Source organism: Mauremys reevesii, linkage group 1 (assembly GCF_016161935.1).
Source record: "Mauremys reevesii isolate NIE-2019 linkage group 1, ASM1616193v1, whole genome shotgun sequence".
Taxonomy (NCBI): Eukaryota; Metazoa; Chordata; order Testudines; family Geoemydidae; genus Mauremys; species Mauremys reevesii.
Window position 1 is genome coordinate 101,403,183 of NC_052623.1, and position 21,389 is coordinate 101,424,571.

General features: G+C 45.1%; 1 protein-coding gene and 1 long non-coding RNA gene across 2 annotated transcripts in view; one reads left to right on the forward strand and one right to left on the reverse strand.

Annotated features, from left to right (window-relative positions):
• Positions 1 to 580: 580 nt before the first annotated feature.
• LOC120388005 lies at positions 581 to 21,192 on the reverse strand. The gene is made up of 3 exons (XR_005590476.1): positions 21,076 to 21,192; positions 10,372 to 10,419; positions 581 to 702 (listed from the first exon to the last, which is right to left on the reverse strand). It is a non-coding gene; the product is annotated as an uncharacterized LOC120388005 (long non-coding RNA).
• The window catches only part of RAP2A (RAP2A, member of RAS oncogene family), a 34,489-nt gene continuing 33,257 nt past the window's right edge, over positions 20,158 to 21,389 (forward strand). Inside the window, exon 1 of the mRNA XM_039509527.1 lies at positions 20,158 to 20,490. Coding sequence (XP_039365461.1) covers positions 20,177 to 20,490 — 314 coding nt within the window. The 5' untranslated portion in view covers positions 20,158 to 20,176. The remainder of the gene's footprint in view (positions 20,491 to 21,389) is intronic.

Here is a 21,389-nt window from a genome sequence, read left to right on the forward strand (position 1 = left end):
ATACCAATATAACTGCAGCCACACAGATTTTTCCAGAAAAGTAATAACCTTCCATTCTGTGCTTCCATCTTTCTAGAAGGGCCCAGTCCAACTCCCAGTGAAGCCAGTGGGAATCGTTCTAGTGGCTTCAATGGATGTTGGATCAGACGAATACTATTCACATCCTACTTAGTCCAACTTTCAGTTGCTGTATTCTTCTGGGGACATGTGTGCTATGAAAAACCCATCCTGATTATCAGCCTTTTTAATGTTTTCATTGGATGGTGCAGTTTTCCAGGAGCATATTTCAACCCTTTCACCATCACTGGTGTTATTTAAAGTATGCCTGCCCCTTAGTCCTATACTGTTTGTACTCCTGCAAATACGCTCCACTCACCGCATAAAGGATCTGGACCTGATTTGCAAGCTAACTATTCTGAAGTAACTAAAACTGCATCCCTTTTGGATTAAAATAAATCCTTTATTAATTGGAAAAACAGAAGAAGAAAAATCATCCTCTCAACCTGTAAGAAACACCATCTGATCCCATTTTAAGCAATCTTCAAATACTCTTTCAGGCCCTCATATTCCCAGCCACTTGCTGGCAGTATTTAAGGGATTCATCAGTTACACACTACGAGCCATGCCGGTCTTGCAGGAACTTCTTGTAGGCTTATACTGTCCTGTCTGAGGGCTCTCTTCCTGTAAGGCAATCCAGACTATCTGCAGTTTCACAACAAAAAAATACAGCACCTTTCAGCATTTCCATATAGATAAGTTAGAAATATTACCTTGCATTGCTCATTCACAATTGCACACGAATGGCAGGGTGGGGTGGGAATACGTTATGGGCATTTTAAATAAAATGTTACTTCAATGTAGGTCACTTATGGGGGTTCATGAGTTCCTAGAAAAGGCAACAAGTTTGAGTAGCTGCTGGACAGGCTGCTGTAGGCAGTATTTTGCGATCCTGGACAAGCGGAATATACCAGGTGAAAGTCTGTCTCCGGCGTCCTAAAGATTCATGGTGGTCAAATAATGGAAACAAATATCTGCAAATAATTATTTAGTGAAATATTCACAGTGAATATTATTCACAACAAATTGTTCCATTACATCTCTTGTGGATCATGGGAAAGCTGAAGAGAGAAGGTTGCAGAGTGGGCCACGAACCATTAAACAGGCGCTAGTGGTGAAACCTAAAAGAATGACGTTGATTCTCTTCCAGGTTTCCTCCCACCCTCTGCATCTTATCTTTACCCCGTGTGACTAGTCTGTTTCCTACTGGTGAGAAGAACTATTTTCTGTGTGAGAGGCACAAAACAAAAGCCACCACATTGTGTTTTGTGCTAAAATATGAACAGTCCTCCAGGGATCTGAGAGAGGTACAAGAACAAAAATTTTGTGACCTGCCTACAAGCTGTGGTGAAGGCAGCAGATGTGTTTCTTTTTCAGAGCAATTATCAGTGGAACTGCTTTCAAATTCAAATTTCCTGTGGAATATAATTATGCCTGTTTAAATAAAGGACTCTGTCAGAGCTCTTCAGCAGCACCTCTTTGTACAAAGCAAGAGCTATTTCTTCTTAACACAGCACTCTTTCTACCCTTCCCAGAACATTACCCTTAGTATCAAATATTGGGCAGCCAAAATGTCTAAAATCAAAGGTCATTTTACATTCAACTGAATTCTTGAAATTTGAAAATGTTGCGATGAAGGGAATTTACTTTACTTTTTCATTATTGTTTCTATTGTATGCATCACAAATCCTTCAAGAGGAGCAGCCAGTTCTTCCTTCCTTCTTTCCTCCCTATTTTAAGAGGCTTCCTTATAGGTAGTTGGGACTGGATTGTTGCTCCAGGAGTACAGTGTTGGGGCCAGTTTGGAATATGACTGGTAGGGGAGTGGCCGAAGAAAAAAAATGGGCATGATTTGATGTTTGCAGAATTTGGGCTCCGCCTGATCAGTGATGGAACATGTTTCATATATGGGAGACCTCAACCAAGAATACCCTGGCATGGGCTCTCTTAAGGTTGAACCTTGAGTCCATCAGACATAATATTCACATGGAACAGAACTGCTGCAGACAAAGACAGAGGCTGGCAATCTTTGAGAGCAACCAGGATCATCACCTTTCTCTAGGATTGGACTGGCAGCTGGCGTACATTGTAGAGCCATGTGTTCTCAGTTTGCTTCACTTAGTGGTCAGGTTACTATATGTTGAACCAGTTGTTGTTTTTGACTGGCCTAGGTAGAATGATTTGCAGTAATCAAGCTTTGAGGTGATAAAACATAGATTATTGTATCTAAGGTGAAAGGAATGGACATAGTCTCTGAACCAGTCAAAGATGGAACCACTGCTTTTATCTGGTCATCCACAAATCAGGAAGGAGATTTTTTTCAGGACCCTGAAATTGCAAACCACTGAGTCAGATGGTGGGGAGACACCCTCAGTGAGGTAATGTTTCCTGCTAGTTCCTCCTGTCACTTCTCTCTTCCCTTCACCATCACTTCTGTCCTATTTAGATTGAGTATAAGCCAGCTGTTTTTCATCCAGAGCCATATTTTCTTCGTTGGGACAGCAGGTTTAGGTTGAGGGCCTCTGAAAGTGAAACCTTCTGGAGTATTGATAGGCTTATTCTAGGTGGATGCCAATTCAAATAACAAAAATGAATTAAACAAAAATTGTTTGGGGATTTGGAACAACTTGGGGAGGAGAGACAGAGAGAGGAGGTTGAGAGAGAGGCAAGTCAAGGAGATACTTTTCCCAATCTTCTCCCAGCACCCCCCCATGACAGAAAATGAGAAAAACAGAAAGCTGGGGGGGGGGAGAGGCAAGTTAAGTGCAGGCACACCAGAGAGTCTCTGCAGGAGACAGGAGGAGGGGAGCCTTGGCCTGGCCAAGGGAAGGGATATTATGTGGGTGGCTGGTTGGTGGTGGTTGTGGTGGTGTGTGAGAGAGAGGAGAGAGAGAGAGGCAGGAGGCAGGAGCAGGGGAGGGCTCTGCTCTGGGGGGGGGGGATGTAGGGGGGGTGCAAGGGGGGTGGGGAACAGAAGCTGGCTTTTAGAGGTTCACTGTACTCTAATGGTGAAGGCTTTTTCTGCTCTAGGTTATATGTAGGCCAGTTAGTACAAAAGGCCTATTTTTTAAAGAAGGATTTCCATGAATTCAAATGTTTTAATTCTTGATCTTTTTCATTGTTCACAATCATAGCTGCTGTCAAACAGAGACTCTTTATGAGATTTAAAGAAAAGAAAAGAAAATTCAAGACCTCCTAATGATTTAGAACAATGTATTCAGAAGTTATTTAAAGTATATGTTAGTCATGTCCCTTGAATTCCACAGCACTTCCATGCGAGAACATTGTGTGGCCAATTTTAACATATTTTGCAGCTGTGATAATGTGTTTGGGCCTCCAGTTCTGAACCTGCAAAATACACTTAAGCTGAAAATTTCTCAGAGCCTTGCTGTTCTGCAGAATCTGTCATTGACAAAAACCAGAAGAGTCAGCCTAAGTACTGCCTGCCCACCAGCCTCTCCAAACTTAATGGATGCAAAAACACATACAAGTGGAAAATGTCTGTCCCTCTTAGAAGGCTATATTTTCATTAATGCAAACATAACTTTTAATATCCACTTTCACAACATTTTAATCATTATGAGTGCACTATGTAGAGAATTTTGCAATGAGAAATGGGAAGTAGACTGTGTGATGTTAGTTCACCTCCCTGTCAATACAGGTTTGTGCTATAGTCTTCCTTAAGTAGTAAATGAACTAATGTCAGTGGCTTGATGTATTTTTTTAACCTCTGATGTCACAGTGCCCTCAACAATCATCCTTCGAGGTGCTTTTCCCCAGGTAAAATAGCTTTTGTTAAAATTCAAGCCGTATTGTTCCCCTCCTGTTTTGAACTGGGAAAATAGCCTGAGCCCATGAATTGAAGCAGGGACGGGGGCAGGGTTGCAAAAGGGGAGAGTGTGGCTTCCACAGTATGCTACCATATCTTCTGACTACATGGAATTATTTTTGCCAAGGTTCTGGGGGGCTTTAGGTCCACCAGTTTGGAGAGGGCAGGAGCCATCCACGTTCTGCCGTGTTCTCCTTACAAAACTGTAGGACAAAGCACTGCAGATCAGAATCAGCAAAGGTTTATACTGCTGCTTCTTCCACACTTGGAAACCCACTTACACAGGATATGGGCACAGATGGCAGTTGCGGGATCCCTTAGTAGCACAGCACCTGCAGGAGCCAAGCTGTCCAAAGAAAGGTAGGAACCAGTGGGGACAGGGACCAGGACAGAGGCCTGAGGTCTCTGAGAAGATCATATACATGAATCACTCCCACGTGCACTTCTTTCTAAGTCCTTGCACTAATTCACAAACATTAAGCCAGAAGAGATCATCATGATCATCTAGTTCAGTGATACTCAGACCTCAGTGGTTCAGGAGCCAAATTAGTGATCAACATTACCCAAAAGAGCCACAGTAGTGTGAGTTCATTGTTACATTTACTATAGTGCTAGATAGTCATATTTAAACAGTATGATTGGGAAATATTTAGTTTGTGTTTACACACACACACACACACACACAGAGCAAAATGATTAACCAAGTATTATTTTATCAACTACAATTGGTCAATAACATAGTAAAAGCATCCTGATTGGTTAATAGCTTAGAGTGGTTAATAATTAGATCACACAATGTTTTAATATCATGTGCTGCAAAGAGCCACAGGAGACACATTGAAGAGCCACTTGCAATTTGCAAGCCCCAGGCTGAGTATCACTGATCTAGTCTGACCTCCTGCACATAGCAGGCCACACAACCTCACCCCATCACTCCTGTAATAGACCCCTAACTTCTGGCTGAGTTACTGAAGTCCTCACATCATGATTTAAAGCATATCTAATCTTCCTGGAGGTTTTTCGCCTTCCTCCGAAGCATGGGGCAGGGTTCACTTGCTAAGGAGTGGGTGGATTATTTTGTTATGTGGCCTTGCAGCAGCAGTCAGACTAGATGATCATAATGGTCCCTTCTGATCTTGAATTCTATGATTCTATGATTCTATGATTCCTTTGCTAGTGCAGTTATTGGGAAATACCTTTCACTCTTGGACATAGCTTGGGTTGCAGTCTGTCCCTAGCCTGTTCTTTGTGTGTTCATGCTCTTCATCTACCCTCTGCCAAAGGGCAAAATATCTAGTGTTGGTAACTAGGCTGAAAGTTTCCATAGTTTTTTACCCTCTTCTGTTTTTCCTCATTGCGACACTCCATCTCTTTTCTTGCTCCTCTGTATTTATCTTGACTGTTGTTTCAGTTTGCAGTGTCTCTGGCTGTTTCTGCCATAGCGCACTCTGCCACAGTGACTACAATCAAATCTCTTGCTTCAGGGCTTCAGCCAGTCGCCTGCAGGGGTAAGGAAGGATTTTTTTCCTCCAGTGCACAATTGGCCAGATTTGGAGGGCGGTGGGGAGGGGTCATCTGAAGCATCAGAGACTGGCCACAGCTGGAAACACCACACCAGATGGGGTGGTGTCATGTTCTGGGGTGCAGTTCAGACCAGTGAGAGATTGTGTCACTGCCTGTCCCATATCCCTGAGTGCCTCAAAACACTCTGCTGCTGGAGCTCCCTTGTCTGGACACTCCCAGCCAGCATACGAGCATGTCTGTGTGTTAATCAGCTGTGACTCAGCACATCTCATTCCAGCAGCCTGCTTGTTACACCAGAGCCACACTCTGGCCTCCTGACAAGATGACCCCCCAACAACCCTCCATTCCAAAACCATGTACTCTGCAATGTCCTGTCCTCTCCTGGACCATTCAGTGAGATCCTAAGGTTTGTTTGTTTCTTTGCAGATACAATACCCAGCAGCTTGCCACATTAACTGGAGTTAACATTCACTTTAAATCAAACAGAGTACTGGGCTGGTTTAGTTTAAAAGTAAAACAAGTTCATGAACAAAAGGAGATAGGATCTGAAGTGAGTTCAAGTATAAAGGATAGGGTTAGACATGGTTACAAGCAAATAAAAGTGAAAAACACTTTCTAGAGGCCAAGAATGAAAACAAGCTACAGCCTTTGTTCAAGGTAGTTTTCTTACTAATCTACCTTCCAGCAAGATGGCTGACCACCCCCTTGGTCAGGCTCTCCCACAAAGTACAAAGTGCTTGGTTCCTTTGTTGTCTCAAGTGACAAATAACTTGGGGTTCTTTGTCCCTCTCTTTTATAGCCACTGTACTATTGAAATGGATCCTTCTGAAGAGTACCCCCCAAAGTTCTGGAGAAGGTGACATGGAGTGGTTATCTCCTCCCCTTGATGGTCCAGTTTGCCTTCTATGTAAATTGCAATCCCATTGTCTCTTAATGTATGCTGGGAATACCTCAAGGTGGCAGAACCACATTCCTTTGTTGAGGGTGGGTAGCTTTAGCCCTACCTGCACACACACACTGAAAACATAATTTCCAATAAATTTATGATTTTGACTTTGTCCTCTGTGTATACACCACACTATACTATTAATAATCAGTATGGTATTGGCTTTCTATTGATATCTCACATTACACCTTTTAGATACAGGTTATGACCACAGTGAGTTGGGGTACACTGAACTGGTCAGGCCAGCTGAAACTTACTATCAGATATCAGTGAGCTTGCATTGGAATACTGTTAGGTCACATTGGACCAGTGCTCTGCGATGGTATAGAGAATCTTCTTTCTCTGGCTGGAGTGTTCAGTCAGACTGAGGTCAAACTGATCACCTAACTGGGTCTGAGAAGGAATTTTCCCCTGGGTCAGACTGGCACAGACCTTGGGAGTTTTTGCCTTCCTCTGCAGCATGGGGTACGGATTGCCTGCTGGAAGAATCTGGGAAAATCTCACCTAATCAATTCCTTGCCATTGCAGGGGCCTTGGGCACTGGGGAGCACCCCAGCCTCTCTCCTGTTCTCTCCCAGTGACATACAACATTTAGTCTCCTGAGTAGTGAAATGCTTTAACTCAACACAGGGATATCTGAGTGAAATGTAATGGCCTATGATATACAGAAGGTCTGGCAAGATGACCTAATGGTCTCTGCTGGCCTTAAAATACATGAAACTTCATTTGAATTGCTCCATTAGTTTCAGTGCCTCTAGCTGTTGCTCAAGTCCCTGGATCTTTCACTTCAGAAGAGGGGAACTGCTGCGGACTTGATACCAATATGGCCCTTCTGGATTTTGTTCTGGAAAACAAACATCGAGAAAATTCCACATTGGCTCACCTTGGTTCTTTCATTATCCATTCAATAACCCAGCTGTGTTATTTCTTCATAGGAGTCTCCTCACTTGTTGGGACTTGTCAGTGTCTACAAACTTCAGTCTCTTCCTCCCAGAATTCCCTCTGTTGGCTGATCTTCCCTGTTCTTGGCTCACTGTGTTTCCCAAGTCATAGGTCTGTATGTCTGCTTCAACTCCACTCACTCATTATTATCAACACTGTCTCTCTGCTTCAGCTATTCATTCAGCCTCCACACAGAGCTTTCAGGCAAAAACCCTAAGTACTCACAACTCCCCAGTTGTTACATTATAGCCATGAAATACATTTATTTTCTTTTAAGTGTTAGGAAAAGCTCCAGACGGCTTTTATAACATTTCATCCATTTAGAGCTGTACTTTTTATTTGTTTCTAAATAAACCTTAAAGGAAAAAAAGGCTGATTTGTTTTTCTTTTTTGGTGATTAGTAGTGCCTCCAGCTCTGCTTGTACAGCTATTAAATCTATCCAGGCCATCTTGAAGAGGAATTGCTTTGTATTCCTGTTCCACTGCTGTGCACTTTCCATACAGTGTGTGATCTCCACTTGCACTAGAGCCTTTTTCCAAGCACTGTTTGGGTTCATCATTTATATCCTTGAACTTTTTCAATTACTCAGTCATTTGTTACATTTTGCCTTTCAGTTGGAATATGGTTGAATTCCAGTTTTTCCTCCCTTCACTCCCACCCAAGGCAACCACCTCATTGTAATTGGGCAATAATGGTCTGATATTGGGAGAATCTTTGATTCCTGCTTTCCCCAGCAGATGTTTTGAAATAAAGAAAAAAATCTCTGTGCAGTACCCATGAGTGGAATGCGTAGTCCCCTTTTTTCCATGCTATGATGTTAATAAGAACAAACTCTCTTCTTACTGGTTTTAACTTTTTAAGGAACCATCATTTTTCTTCCTGTAGCTCCCCTCTTTTTTGATCTTGCCATCTCAATGTTCTAAACCAGATTAAACTCTTTAATGGACTGTTTTGGAAAAACACTCTGAAACTTCTCAACTATCCTCAGTGGGGATGCGGGCGGAGGGCATCCCTTCCTTTAGACTCAAATTCGTCTCTGCTCCACCCTCATCTTAAGGACTCTTTATTTTCATTACTGTAAATTATTGACATTGTGAATTTGATGCTAAGATTAGAGATCTTGTTATTTATGCTACATTTGTCCCACATCATTTAAAGCTTCTTGTACTATCATTTATTTTGTGGGGGTTTTTTTTGTTCTGAACCATTGTCCCACACTTAGGGAGGCAGCATCATTCATAAATCTGAAGACCTGTGTTCTGTTCCCTGCTCTACCACTGACTCGCTTGCCCTTGAGTAAATCACTTAACGTTGCCGTGCCTCAGTTTCCCCATCTGAAAATGAAGCTAATGAAAGTTAAGGTACTTTTAGAAAGCATTTTGAGCTATACAGTAGTTACAGAGCAATATAAGAGCTGACTACAATCTTCTCTCATTTACTTCATGGAACACACTTTAAATCAAGGAGAGGCAGATGTGTAAACGAGGGCAGAAATGGACCTTTATTATTTATTTGAACATGACAGTCTGAAGGGTACACACACACAGTCATGTTTATACAGTTGACCCACAAATTCCAGAGGCCAGACCCTCGGCTGATATAAACTGATTGTAGATTCACTGAAGACAATAGAGCTATGCCAATTTATACCTTCTGAGGTTCTGGCCCCAGGACTTCCTGTGAGGAGGAAATACTAAGGATATCATGGGCCTTTTATTCCCCACCCCCCCAAAATCACATGGTTAAATATAGATTATTTACCCTTCATTGAATGCATGTGTTTGTGTATAGACACACATGCACAGGGGGAAGCACCAACAATGCTGGGAAGACAAAGACTTGAACTGAGGAGATTGGTCCCTGTATATTAAGGACTGTAACCTACCTGCAGTATCCACTGGGATAAGAAAAATTGCTTGATCCAAATACCGCAGTCTAATAAGGTTTAAGATTGAGATTGTGTTCTTACCTTTTATTTTCTTTGGTAACTGTGTCTGACCTTTTGTGGCTATAATCACTTACAGTCTATCTTTCTGTAGTTAATAAACCTGTTTTATATTTTACCTAAAACAGTGGGTTTGTTTACAAAGGCTGGTACATGTCCTCTCCACATTGAAGGAGGGTCAGAGTAGGTAATGAACTTACACTGGTCAGGCTTCTGACCAGGGCAAGACATATAGTCTGGGTAGGTGCAGGGCTAGGGAGCTTGGGGGAAGGGAGTGGGGAACTGGCTGGTGCCTTTCTCTGTGTGATTTGTGAGTGTCTCAGGGAGAAGTCATGCAATGAAGCTGGGTGTGGGTCTCCACATGCTGTTATACTGAGTGATAACACATGGAGAGGTTTGCTGCTTGTCACTAGCAAAACATTGTGAGAGACAGCCCAGGCTGGAAAGTTAAGCGGGCACAGCGGTACCCAGTCCCACTTGTAGCCCAGGGATCCTGTCACAAATTGGACTACAGCATCCCATATTCCAGGAAGAGTTGCTAGATAAAGGCTCTGCACCCAGAAAGTGTGCATAGAAGCTCAGAACTTGATACAGTGACTGGATTCCATCTAGTTCCAGACTGTCCCCAAGTTTGGTCTGTTACAGCAGCCTGATGAGCATCCACAAAGGGGAGCTCATTCATGGTTGTAACAGTGTGAATCAAAATTATTTAACTATTTCAGTGCAAGTCTGTATGGAAGACTTTCATTTTGGAATAAAGTGGCTAAAGATCAATAGGCAAATTGATGCTAGCCACTTTTATTCCAAAAGAAGCATTTCCACAAATAGACTTGTCCTGAAATAACTAAATCAGTTTTAGGAAACAATTTAATTAAGTCCATGCAAGTTTGTCTGTAGACCATGTCTGAGAAATTAGGGTAACTGTCTGCTTATTTAGGGGAAAAAACCCTATTTTAAAAGCTAATTTAAACTGTGGTTATTTTAGCTCACCTTGTTGTACTTTCCCCAGAACATAACTACTCCAGTCTTTAAAGATCTCACTGCATTAAAACTAAATGATAAAAAAAAACTGATTGAAGGAGGGGAAATAGGTGCAGTAACTGTGATCTTCTGTTGGCAATACTTACAAATCCAATTCTTATTAAATGTATGACACTGCTGCTGATAATCTTGTTCTATAAAATAAGGAGATAAACATTTCCTTTTAAGTCTGACTCAAAAAAATTAGCAGTGTGACTTGTGGTGAATACTCAGACTGGCAACCTAACGAAACCAGACTATTCATTGTCTCACTTCCTCATAAATCTTGTGTTGAATTGATTTCTTTTTAACATCCAAAGCAAAAAAAGCCATGAAGTCACAAATTAGCCATTTTCAGTTTATTTTGTTATGTAGCTTTATATACTTTGAAACTGATTTCTTCAGTCCTGAAGCTGCATCTGAATATCAGACTGTGATGCTGAGCCAGCCAGGGTTTAGCAACCAATAGGCTGCTTGACTTGAAAATAACCCTTAAGGACACATTAGAAGAGTATTGACATGGTAAACAGGGCCATTCCTTATAGACAGTGATGAGCTGCCAAAATATTAACAACCGGTTCCCTCCTCCTCACCCCACGAGGGGGTCGTGCCCCCCCCACCCCTCAGGACTCCTGCCCCATCCAACCCCCCACGTTCCTTGATACCCCACCCCCAGGACCCCTGCCCCATCCAACCCCATTCCCTGTCCCCTAACTGCCCCCACAACCCCATCCAACCCCTCCTCTTATTCCTGATGGCCCCCCGGGACCCCTGCCCCATCCAACCACCCCTTCTCTCTATCTCGACTGCCCCTGGAACCCCTGCCCCTGACTGCCTCCCACTGCCCCATCCAATCCCTGGTCCTTCCTGACTGCCCCCCCAGGACCCTTGCCCCCATTCAATTCCCCTGTTCCCTGCCCTCTGACTGCCCCGAGTCCTGACCCTAATCCACCCCCACCCTCTATCCAACACCCCCTCCCTGCTCCCTGCCCCCCTTACGGTGCTGCCTGGAGATGGGGGCCATGCCACCCAGAGTTGGGGCTGGGAGCCGTGGGCACCGGGCCGGAGTTAGGGGCCAGGCCAGAGCCGCTGGCCAGCCCGAAATTGGGGGTCGGCCCGCAGTTGGGACCGGGGGTCAGCCCAGATCTGGGGCCAGGCCAGAGCCGCTGGCCAGCCCGAAATCGGGGGTCGGCCTGCAGTCGGGACCGGGGCCCGGCACGGAGCCACTGGCCAGGTCGGAGCCGCTGGCTGGCCTGGAGTCGGGGGCCGGCCTGAAGTTGGGACCGGCATGGAGCCACTGGCCAGGCCGGAGTTGGGGGCTGGGCCGGAGTCGGGGACCGGGGCCGGGGGCTGGCCTGGAGCCGCGCCACCCAGCCGGCCAGAGTTAGTGCCGGCCCAGAGTCGGGGTCCGGCCTGGAGCCGGGGACCAGGGACTGGCCCGGAGCCGGGGGCCGGCCCGGAGCCACTGGCCAGGCCGGAGACTGGGGGCTGGCCTGGAGTCAGGGCTGGGGCCAGGGCTGCCCGCATGCGGCGCCTAGAGCCCTCCTCCTGCACCCCGCCCCAGCTCACCTGCAGGAAACTGCTGCTTCCTTCTCAGCCCTCCCAGGCTTCCCACGCTAACAGCTGATTCGCGGGAAGCTCGGAGGGGGAGGAGGCAGAGGCAGAGCTGGAGCCAGGTGAGCTGGATACGGGGGCAGGGCAGGCAGCTGCTGGAGCTTTTGTTAAATTTAAAAGCCCTTTACAACTGGTTCTAAAAGGGTTTCTAAATTTAACAACCGGTTCCTGCGAACCAGTGGGAACCAGCTCCAGCTCACCACTGCTTATAGATAGTTAGCAAAGCCATGTTATGTAAACTAGAATTGTTGAAATGTAGGGCCTGTATTGTTAGAGAATTAGAAATAGATACTAACTGTATTTGTCTGTGTTTACCTATACCTTGTTAGAAGTTTAACAATGTGATCTAATTACCTTGTAGATGCTAAACTTTTGTTCCTGCCTATAATATTTCATCACTGTATTCTATTGATTCAGAGATCAAAAAGGGATATTTACATTTAAATGGAACTTGTGGTGTAATAATATCATTGTCTTTATTTCTCTTTAAAGTTTGTAGTAAACTACCTATGAATTGTTTGAATGATTGTCGTATGCTAATGAATGGAACTAGTTATCAGTGTATGCCTAGGAAATAGAGATTTATTTCAAAGCAACAATGTACATTACCTATTCTTCATCCAAGGAATGCCTGCTGTGGTTATTTGGTGCCAAGAGGCTTATCATCTGAATGTCAACTATAAAGGATCTTGTGGGTCTGATCTTTACTATCTCAGATCTGCTTAAACTTTGTCACGGAAAGTCTGTGTTGCAAGACTGAGGTCTCCAGGTCTATTCTGGATTATCCCTACAAATTTTCATGGAAGAATTTGATCAAACTCTGCACATGGGCTGCCTATTGGACTATAACCATAACTATATATGGACTATAAAGTTCTAGAAGGACTTTTACAAATCAGCAGCCTCACCATCTCTGCTATGAAACTGACCTAAGAACTTTGTATCTGTATGTGCAATGATAGTTTAACTACAGTATCTCTTTCCTTTCTTTTTCAATAAATATTAGATTTAGTTAATAAGGATTGGATGTAAGCATGTATTTAGGTAAGATCTGAAATATTAATTGTCCTAGTAGGTAATGTGTCTGATCTCTTGTGATTGGTAGAACTTAATATACGATGAGTAAGGTTTTAAGTAACCCTCTCTCTGTTAGACTTGTCTGGGAGCCAAAGGCTGCATTGCTTACAGGGGACTGTATTTCTTGGTAGCTGGTAAGGTATTACAGAAGCTGTTTGGTTACTGGCTTGGTGAAATTTAATTACAGAATAAACCACTTGTTTGAGGGATCATCTGCCCTATTTGCAGTTTGCCCTGGTTGAGCAGTCTCAGGATACAGACAGCGAACACGGTCACGCAGACATTTAACCTAACTTCGTTGGTAGATAAATACCTATTTCTCAGATCAATTAAATATGGAGTGGAAGCTTTTCATTAAAACTATTAACGACTGAGGGTTCTTTCTTGCATGTATGAGAAACAAAGCTTTGTTGAAAGCACCACACTATATCAGCAACAGACCCTGAAAAAACACTAAAACAACAAAATCAAGTCACTGGCTAATACACTGTATTTTTATCTACATTTCACTAGAGCTTTGAGAAATGGCACGATCAAATGTTCCTGTGCAGCTAAAAAAAGGGGTAATTTCTTTTTTAAATGTAACCGAGGGCTTCAATTAAATACAATGACCTTATCACCTGACACAGATGGGTATTTGACTGGATCATGTGTTCATATTTTTTTCAAACCATTGTAGTTATTTGAGCTCTGTGATTCCATCCATTACTTGGATATTCTGTAAAATCAAGAGCAAGCATTAATTAGGTGATAATAGAAAGCTTTGCTGATTTGCAACAGTACTAATCTGGTCACCATGTGAAATAAATGATAGGATTAAATCTGAATCGTTTTTCTGACAAGAACACTAAATTATTGCTAAGGGAAAAGTTTCATGTGCCTGCTACTGCTATTATTCTGCACATATTTCAAATTGTACTTCTTAAGTTAAGTACTTATTGAATCAGATAAATAGTAAAGCAAATGAAGGAGTCAGGATTGTGGTGCAGTGCAAGTCTTTACTGGTGACAGGTTTAAGCATCACTCTAGGGGACCCTCTGAGAACCAGTGAGGAACAAAAGTGAGTACCATGAGAAGAAAAGAACTCCTTCCCCCACCGCTAACCTACCCATGGCACACCCACTACGCCTGGAGCATAGAGATCAAAAAGGATATTGAAGAACAGGAGGGAGTCAGAAAGGAGCTGTGAATGATTAAGGGCATGGAAAAACTCTCACATGAAGAGAGACTGAAAAGATGTGGATTGCTTACATGAGACAGATGTATAAGACATAAAAATATGTAAAATTAGGAATAGTATAAACACTTTAACACAATACATACACTGGCTGAAATACAACGCCACTAGATGCCACTGCTGGCAAGAGCGTTGCAAGACTCAAAAAGGAATTGGACGTTTTCATGGCTAATAAGAATATCCAAAGTTCTAACAGTTAATGCTAAAAAAGGGTATGGGGTGGAGGGAGAGAGAAAAACCTTATGCTCAGGGCTTGCACCAATCTTTAATAGGAGTTAGGAACATTATCCCACATCTGCTTACTAAAGGGTTCTTACACCTTTGTGTGATGTATCTGGTGCTGGCCACTGCTGGAGACAGGTTACTGGACTAAATGAACCATGGGCATGGATATGAATTTGTCATGGTAAAATTAGGCAAAATTCACAGGTCATGGGAAAAATGTACAAAATCAGGGTATAGTCATGGCAACAACAAAAATGTGTACCAATTTAACAAAGTTTTACAATGTAAGGCAGAGGCATTACACTGACCCACAAGCTGGATGGCCCACTGAGGTGAGGCAGGGGGTGAAGGTGGGGCTCTCTCCCCAAGCCCCGCCCCTGGGGTTGAAGCCCAAACTCACGGACATCTCTTAAAATCACAGAATCTGTGACCTCATCGTAGCCTTAGCCATGGGTCTGATCCAGTCTGGCATTTCCTATGTTCCCTTTTACCATTTAGCTAGCTTTTTTTTTCTTCTATCTTAAATTCTCTAACATTAGGATTTACTAATGAAAAACATCAGATTTAAATTTGCTGAGAGATATTTTAGGAAATTTAGAAATAAATAGTTTTACTTTAAGCAAAGTGAGCTTATCTTCAATCTTAAATTATACTACAGAGCATGCCAAATCAGACAGTAAACCAATGAATGCATGGTCCAGTGATTAAAGTTAATGACATGGAGTTGGGAGACCTGGGTTCTTTTCCTGGCACTGCCATATTGGTCATTGCTCTAACCAGCAAGCCATAGAGTCACAACATTTTTTCTGGCCTATTTCAGATTTAATTATTCATTTAATTAAAGTGGAACAACTTCAATAGAAGAGATTGAGGAAGACCCATATCAGAATATTTCATAGTCCAGTGGTTAGGGCACTCACTAAGAGGTGGCAGATCCCTGTTCTCCTCATCATCAGGCATAGGGAGAACTTAAACTGGGAGTCTTCCACATCCTGGGTGAGTACTGTACCCACTAGACTAACGGTTATAAGAGAGAACATCCTCCTCCCCTGCTTCATGTGTTTAATGTGAACTCACCTGAGGGGCCAATCCAGTAGGTGGCCTCTGAGAACCTCTACCGGCATGCAACCTGACATGCAATTCAGGCGGCGAATGGTTTATCTTCCCTTGGTTTGTGAATTGCAAATAGAAATGGGAACCTCCCTACAACCCAAACTTAGGCGCCTATTTCTGCGAGAGTGTGGGGCTTAGCATACACCTTTCTGCTCAGCATCTCCCATGCTCTAGTTTAGGTGGCTCACAGCCTAGTGTGCTGGCTTTGCAGATCACATTCCCAGGTGCCTCTCTCCCCCTTCATTATATAGGAGAATAGATGCCTAACTCAAGCTTTTTGGATTGCAGGGTTATTTCTGTGATTTTTCTGGACACTGTCACACTCAACATCCAAGTCCTTTTGTGGATCTGGGCCTTAACCTTTCTGTGCCTCAATTTACCCATCAGTAAAATGGGCATACTTATCAATTGCAAGAGATGTTATGAGGCTTAATTCATTACTGTTTAGAAAGTCCTTTGACATCTGCCTGTGCGAGTGCTATCAATTACATTCCTTCATCACAAATTCGGATCCTGATTCTGCCATAAACACAGGGTAGATGGACTCTTCTGCATGCATGAAGTCCTGTTTACTTTGAAGGGGCTCTGCATAGATGCAAGGGTCTACTCACCCAGAACTCATTGTAGCCTTAGGCAGTAGAAAACAAAGTAGAACCGTGCCCTAACGTGTTCATAAAAACAACTGTCTTGTGCTCTTCCTTTTAAAAAGTGTGAGAGAGAAAAAACCCAGTCATCTTTTCTTCCAGCAGCCAGCACCCTAACCTATGGATTAACTGTTATTTTTTTGGATCTAATGAGAATACCAGCGCATTCAACAAAAAGGGTTAGAGCAATAATTAAACATTGTTTCCTCTAACAATGTGAACTAAAGACCTATCTATGCTTCATAATAAAAAACTATGCTAGTGCATGGCTCAGGGCAATCCACATTATGACAAATTTGATTGCCAGCATGGACAGAAAAATACAGTTCAGCTGTGTTTTTCCATCCTCGCTGATTAAAAAAAATCTACATTATAACTGGGTGGAAAAGAAGAGTTTTCTAGCACAATTCTTGTAAAGTACATGGCCCTTTATTTTATACAACCTGTTGTACTCATATTAGAGGGAATCTTTCATCCATAGCTATGCAGTTCTTTGCTTTTATTGTTTTCTGTCACAACCTTAATTTTTAATAGTGTAATTTTTGTTGCATGAACAAAGCTTGTATGCAGTATGAGCCCAGAGAAATTGATAAAGACTTTGTATAAGAGGAAGAAAATAAGAACCAGATACATTATCTTAGATGAAGACAGATTGGTATAATATCTAGCAAGAAATTGTGACATTATGTTGTCAGCAGAAGCTAAAAATCAACATTTGTTGAGAAATTATATTGAATCATAGAACTGTGTGGTTAGCCACAGACTGCAGAAACTGGCTTCTGCCTTGAAGTGTGACACTACAACCATAAACCATAAAAGGGAAGAATAAAATGTGAGACAGACTGTAAAACTGCCCAAAATAAGTCCACACAAAATGTTTTTAGCCGTTTGGAAACTAACCAAATCCCAGTGAGATGGCACCTGGGGATTAGATATCTTCCAACAAATTGGAGGGGTTAATAGGGATGCTGTGCTGGGGAAGAGAGAGCCTTTCTGCCTGTATGGATGTGTGACAGAGATTTTTGCCTGAAGTCCTGACTGGTGCCACCTCCTTTCTGCCAGGAAAAGTCTCTTCCCTCCTCACTTTGACCCAAATTTCCCTTGCTGCTGGTTGCCAACTACTCCCTGAGACAAGGAATAAAACAGTGCGGGTAATGTGCATGAGCAGCTGAGTCCGGTAGAACTGGCAGAGAGCCCAAGAGGCTCTATATTTATTTATTTCTATAAAGGGAGAGAGAACAGAGTCCTGCTAGGGTAAGGAGAGGCTGGAGACCTAAGAACAGGTATACTCTTCATTCCCCAAGTGCAGAACACCAAGGCGAATACTTGTTCTTGCTGAGAAGACATTATGCAAATAACTGAACACTGCATGGCCAGCAATAAGTTGTTGTAACAACTGTCTTTGTTTCCCTCTCTTCTAGGGTATGCTACATTACATGTCCTCCTTCCATTTGTACTAACAGTGGATTATTTGAGGGGGCCACATAGGAAAGTAGTAGCGCTGAAACCCTTTCCTAACACTTGCTGGTGGGGACTCAGCACTTTTGAAAATGAAGCCATTAAAGTGCAGTCTTTTTATGCAGCCATATTGCAAGGCAAACCCATGAAACACAGTGGCACTCTGATAGCTGATCTCCATTAGTACATTGGAGCTCCAGCTCAACAGGCCATTGGCAGCAATGCCTCATTCAGTCATTCCTGGCATAAAGGCACCAAGGCCATTTGGAGCCACCCTCAAAATACTAGCCAGATATGTCTACACTATTCAAGAATCGTTCGGGAAATGATAGCCAAGATTGTTAAGTACAGTTTTAGCACTACAAGTGCTGACACTTGCAGAAGTGCCACTGCCCTTCTCAGTGACAATGATTTTTTTGTTTGTTGGTCTCTTCAGACCAGAAACATATTATTTGGCCATCTGTCACACTTAGCGACCTCTCTGCTTATTGCTCCACAATGATGCATGGTCTCCAAATGGGCTGAACTCTGCTTCAAAGGAACAAATCTTTCAGAGCTAGGGGAGTCCAGGCCTGTCTCATGCGAGGTAGGAGAGAGTCTCTGAATGCTATCTGAACAGAATATGGCATATGAGGTATAAGCCACGCTTTGGCATATGGTTTAGACTACTCAATTCTGATCTGACTGGAAGCCATGACTTGAGCACTCAGACATCTGCCATGTCCAGTTCCCAGGCAGAAGATGCACTGAACATTCTCATTAGCTAGAGATCATTAGTTGGATATCCTTCTGCCACATGAACATCACTAGATGCCAATGAGCAGTCCTCCTCCTTTTTGAGAGATTGGGGTATGACAATCTCCTAAAAGACAAAATGGGATCCTTGAAGCAAAAAGCTTCAGTTCAAAACTGAAGCCACAGAAGAAAGAGGGTGTGAGGGAAAAAAGGAATCAAAGAGACAAAGCAAAACATTGAGATGAAGCACCAGACATGTAGACACTGAAAGTACAAGAACACCTGACTACTGGGCAAGGGTTCTCCAAGGTCTCCAGAGACCAGACTCCCTGCTTAGCATCAACCACAAGGCATGGAGGCCTAAAAATAAAATTAACAAGGAAACAACATTGGATTTGTCTGAAAAGTAGAGAGACAAATGGATACTCAAAGCTGACTAAAAGCTAGACAGGATGAAAAGCAGAGCTGCACCTAAAGTGAGTTCATTTGCTGACTGCAGTCAAAAAGGAACTAACCAGAAGACTCTTAAGGGCAGGGCTTAAACTCAGAGAGAGAAAGCATGCGTGCAGCGCCTCCACTGCTTAATTTGTAATGAAAGAGGTGCTGGGGCTCAAGAATGTAAAAAACTTTCATAACTGATGCAGCAAGCCCAGAGCTACTAGGGCTATGAACTTCCAAGCCTTGAGGTGCCAGCACAAATGAAGCACTGCTTGCTCACCACCTTCAACCACTACTGCTGGCCTTGCAGATCAACAATTTTAGAGATTGGGGCGTTCCACCTGTCTTTTGTTAGGGCGAACAAAACCCAAGAGCGAGAATCTTGCCAGAATGCTCAAGGCAAGTATTCTCCCTTTCCAGGTCCCTCCCTCATTTGGTCTTCCCTGCTTAGCTCTCTTCCGCCAAATCTGCGAATCTGCTAAATCCCAGGTGGGATTTAGCCCTAAACTGGGATTAGGAACAAAGGCAAAGAAACGTATTTCACGCCTACAATCCCAAGCCCGCAAACACTTAGCAGCGCAGCCCCACTGCATTACAGGCGGCACAAGCCCGCAAGACCCAGGGCAGGGTTGTTGCTGGCAGCCTCCTGTTGAATAACAGGGAACACGGCGAGGCTCTGCACTGCGGGGGGAGGGCAGGGCCTTTCCTGGCTACTCGGGCCGCCTGCAGAGCCCGGGTCAGGCGCAGGCAGCAGCGGACCCTGGAGCCCCGGGGAGCGGCTACAGCAGCCACGCGGAGCCCGCGCCGCCGGTAAAGCCGCCTCGCGCGCAGAACTGCGCGTGCCGCGCTACCAGCGCCAAGGCGCAGCCACCGCGCTTCGTGCCAGCGGACCCTCTCCTGCCCTTCTCCGATTGGCTCACTCAGCCGTGCGCGTGACAAACGCCTGGCCTCCGGTTGGCCGTTGGGGAAGCGCATGTCCGAAGGAGGGTTGGAGGCGGGTCGCTGTTTCCTAAGCTACAGTGGAAGAGAAGGAAGCTGGTGGCGGCAGCCTCGTGTGCGCCGCTCCCTTGCCCTGTGATTGGCGGGGCAACTTTGCTCCGGGTCACGTGGCGGCGTGGCTCGCGCTGGCTGGTTGGCGGGTTGTTGCCTTGGCGACAGAGGAATAAGGGGCGGGATCTCCGCCTCGCTACGCCGCCGCCCGTGAGCGCGCGGCCCCACCACCGGCAGCGCCGCCCAGGAGGAGCTGTCGCGGCGGGAGCGTCCGCCGCCCGGGCGAGAGCGGGGCGGGGGCAGCGCGGGGGCGCGCCCATGGCGGGGGGGTGAGCGGCTCGCGCTGGCGGCGGCGGCGGCGGGCGGGCGCCGGGCGGGAGGATGCGCGAGTACAAGGTGGTGGTGCTGGGCTCGGGCGGGGTGGGGAAGTCGGCGCTCACGGTGCAGTTCGTCACCGGCACCTTCATCGAGAAGTACGACCCCACCATCGAGGATTTCTACCGCAAGGAGATCGAGGTGGACGCGTCGCCCTCGGTGCTGGAGATCCTGGACACGGCCGGCACCGAGCAGTTCGCCTCCATGCGGGACCTCTACATCAAGAACGGGCAGGGCTTCATCCTGGTCTACAGCCTCGTCAACCAGCAGAGCTTCCAGGACATCCGCCCCATGCGCGACCAGATCATCCGCGTCAAGAGGTGACACCCCCCTGCCCCCGCCGCCGGGGAGCCGCCCTGCCCCGGGCCCCCGCCCTGCAGCCGCCAGCCCAGCTTCCCTGCCCCACCCAGCCTCTCCCTGCCTGGCCGGGCTGCTCCCACCCCGCGCCCCCTGCGGCCCCCGGGGCGTTAATCGGTGCCTCGCTCCTTAGAAATTGCCGGGCGGGGGGGGTTCTCGCCGCTCTTCCCCGTGTCCTGGAAACTCCTCTCTGGTATCGGGGCCTCCAAGCCCAGCCGCTTGCACTGGCCGTGGGCTGAAGCTCGGCTTGGTCCCGAGGGTGGAGGATGGGAGCAGGGCCGGCAGGCGATGCTGAGCCTCCTGGGGGCTTTGTGGTACGGACAAGTTTGCAATTTTCCTGTCTGAAATGTGCCAGGCTGCTAATCCCAGTGCAGGCGAGGGGCTGGCCTTAGTATAACCCTGTGGCTGTGCGGGAGGTAGCTGGTACTTGGATGTCACCCACGACATCCTTTCTTAAAAGTACTTTACTTACTGTGTGTGCACGCTACATACGTATTTAACGGAATACAAAATTTACCTCAACAGATGACTGCAGAGATTTTCCTTACCTTCCCACACCACTTCACCAGATACCAGAGCACAAACCCCTTCTTCAGTACAAAAACTCTGTATTTGTTTAAGGAACTGGCTGTGATGCTTAGGCCTTATCTACACTGTCATTTCCCTTACATCTCCTCTGGCTGTATTGCCACTGTTGTAGCTTTTGTCATAATAGCAGTGCTTGGTGAATTAGGGTATATGGGCCATCCGTTTTTAACTACTATGTCACTGAGTTACAGTCTGAGAATGGTTGGGTGACACTGGTTGAAATATAAGTGACCAGTGTACATTAATGCTACCACTGGTTGAGCTGCACTAATGG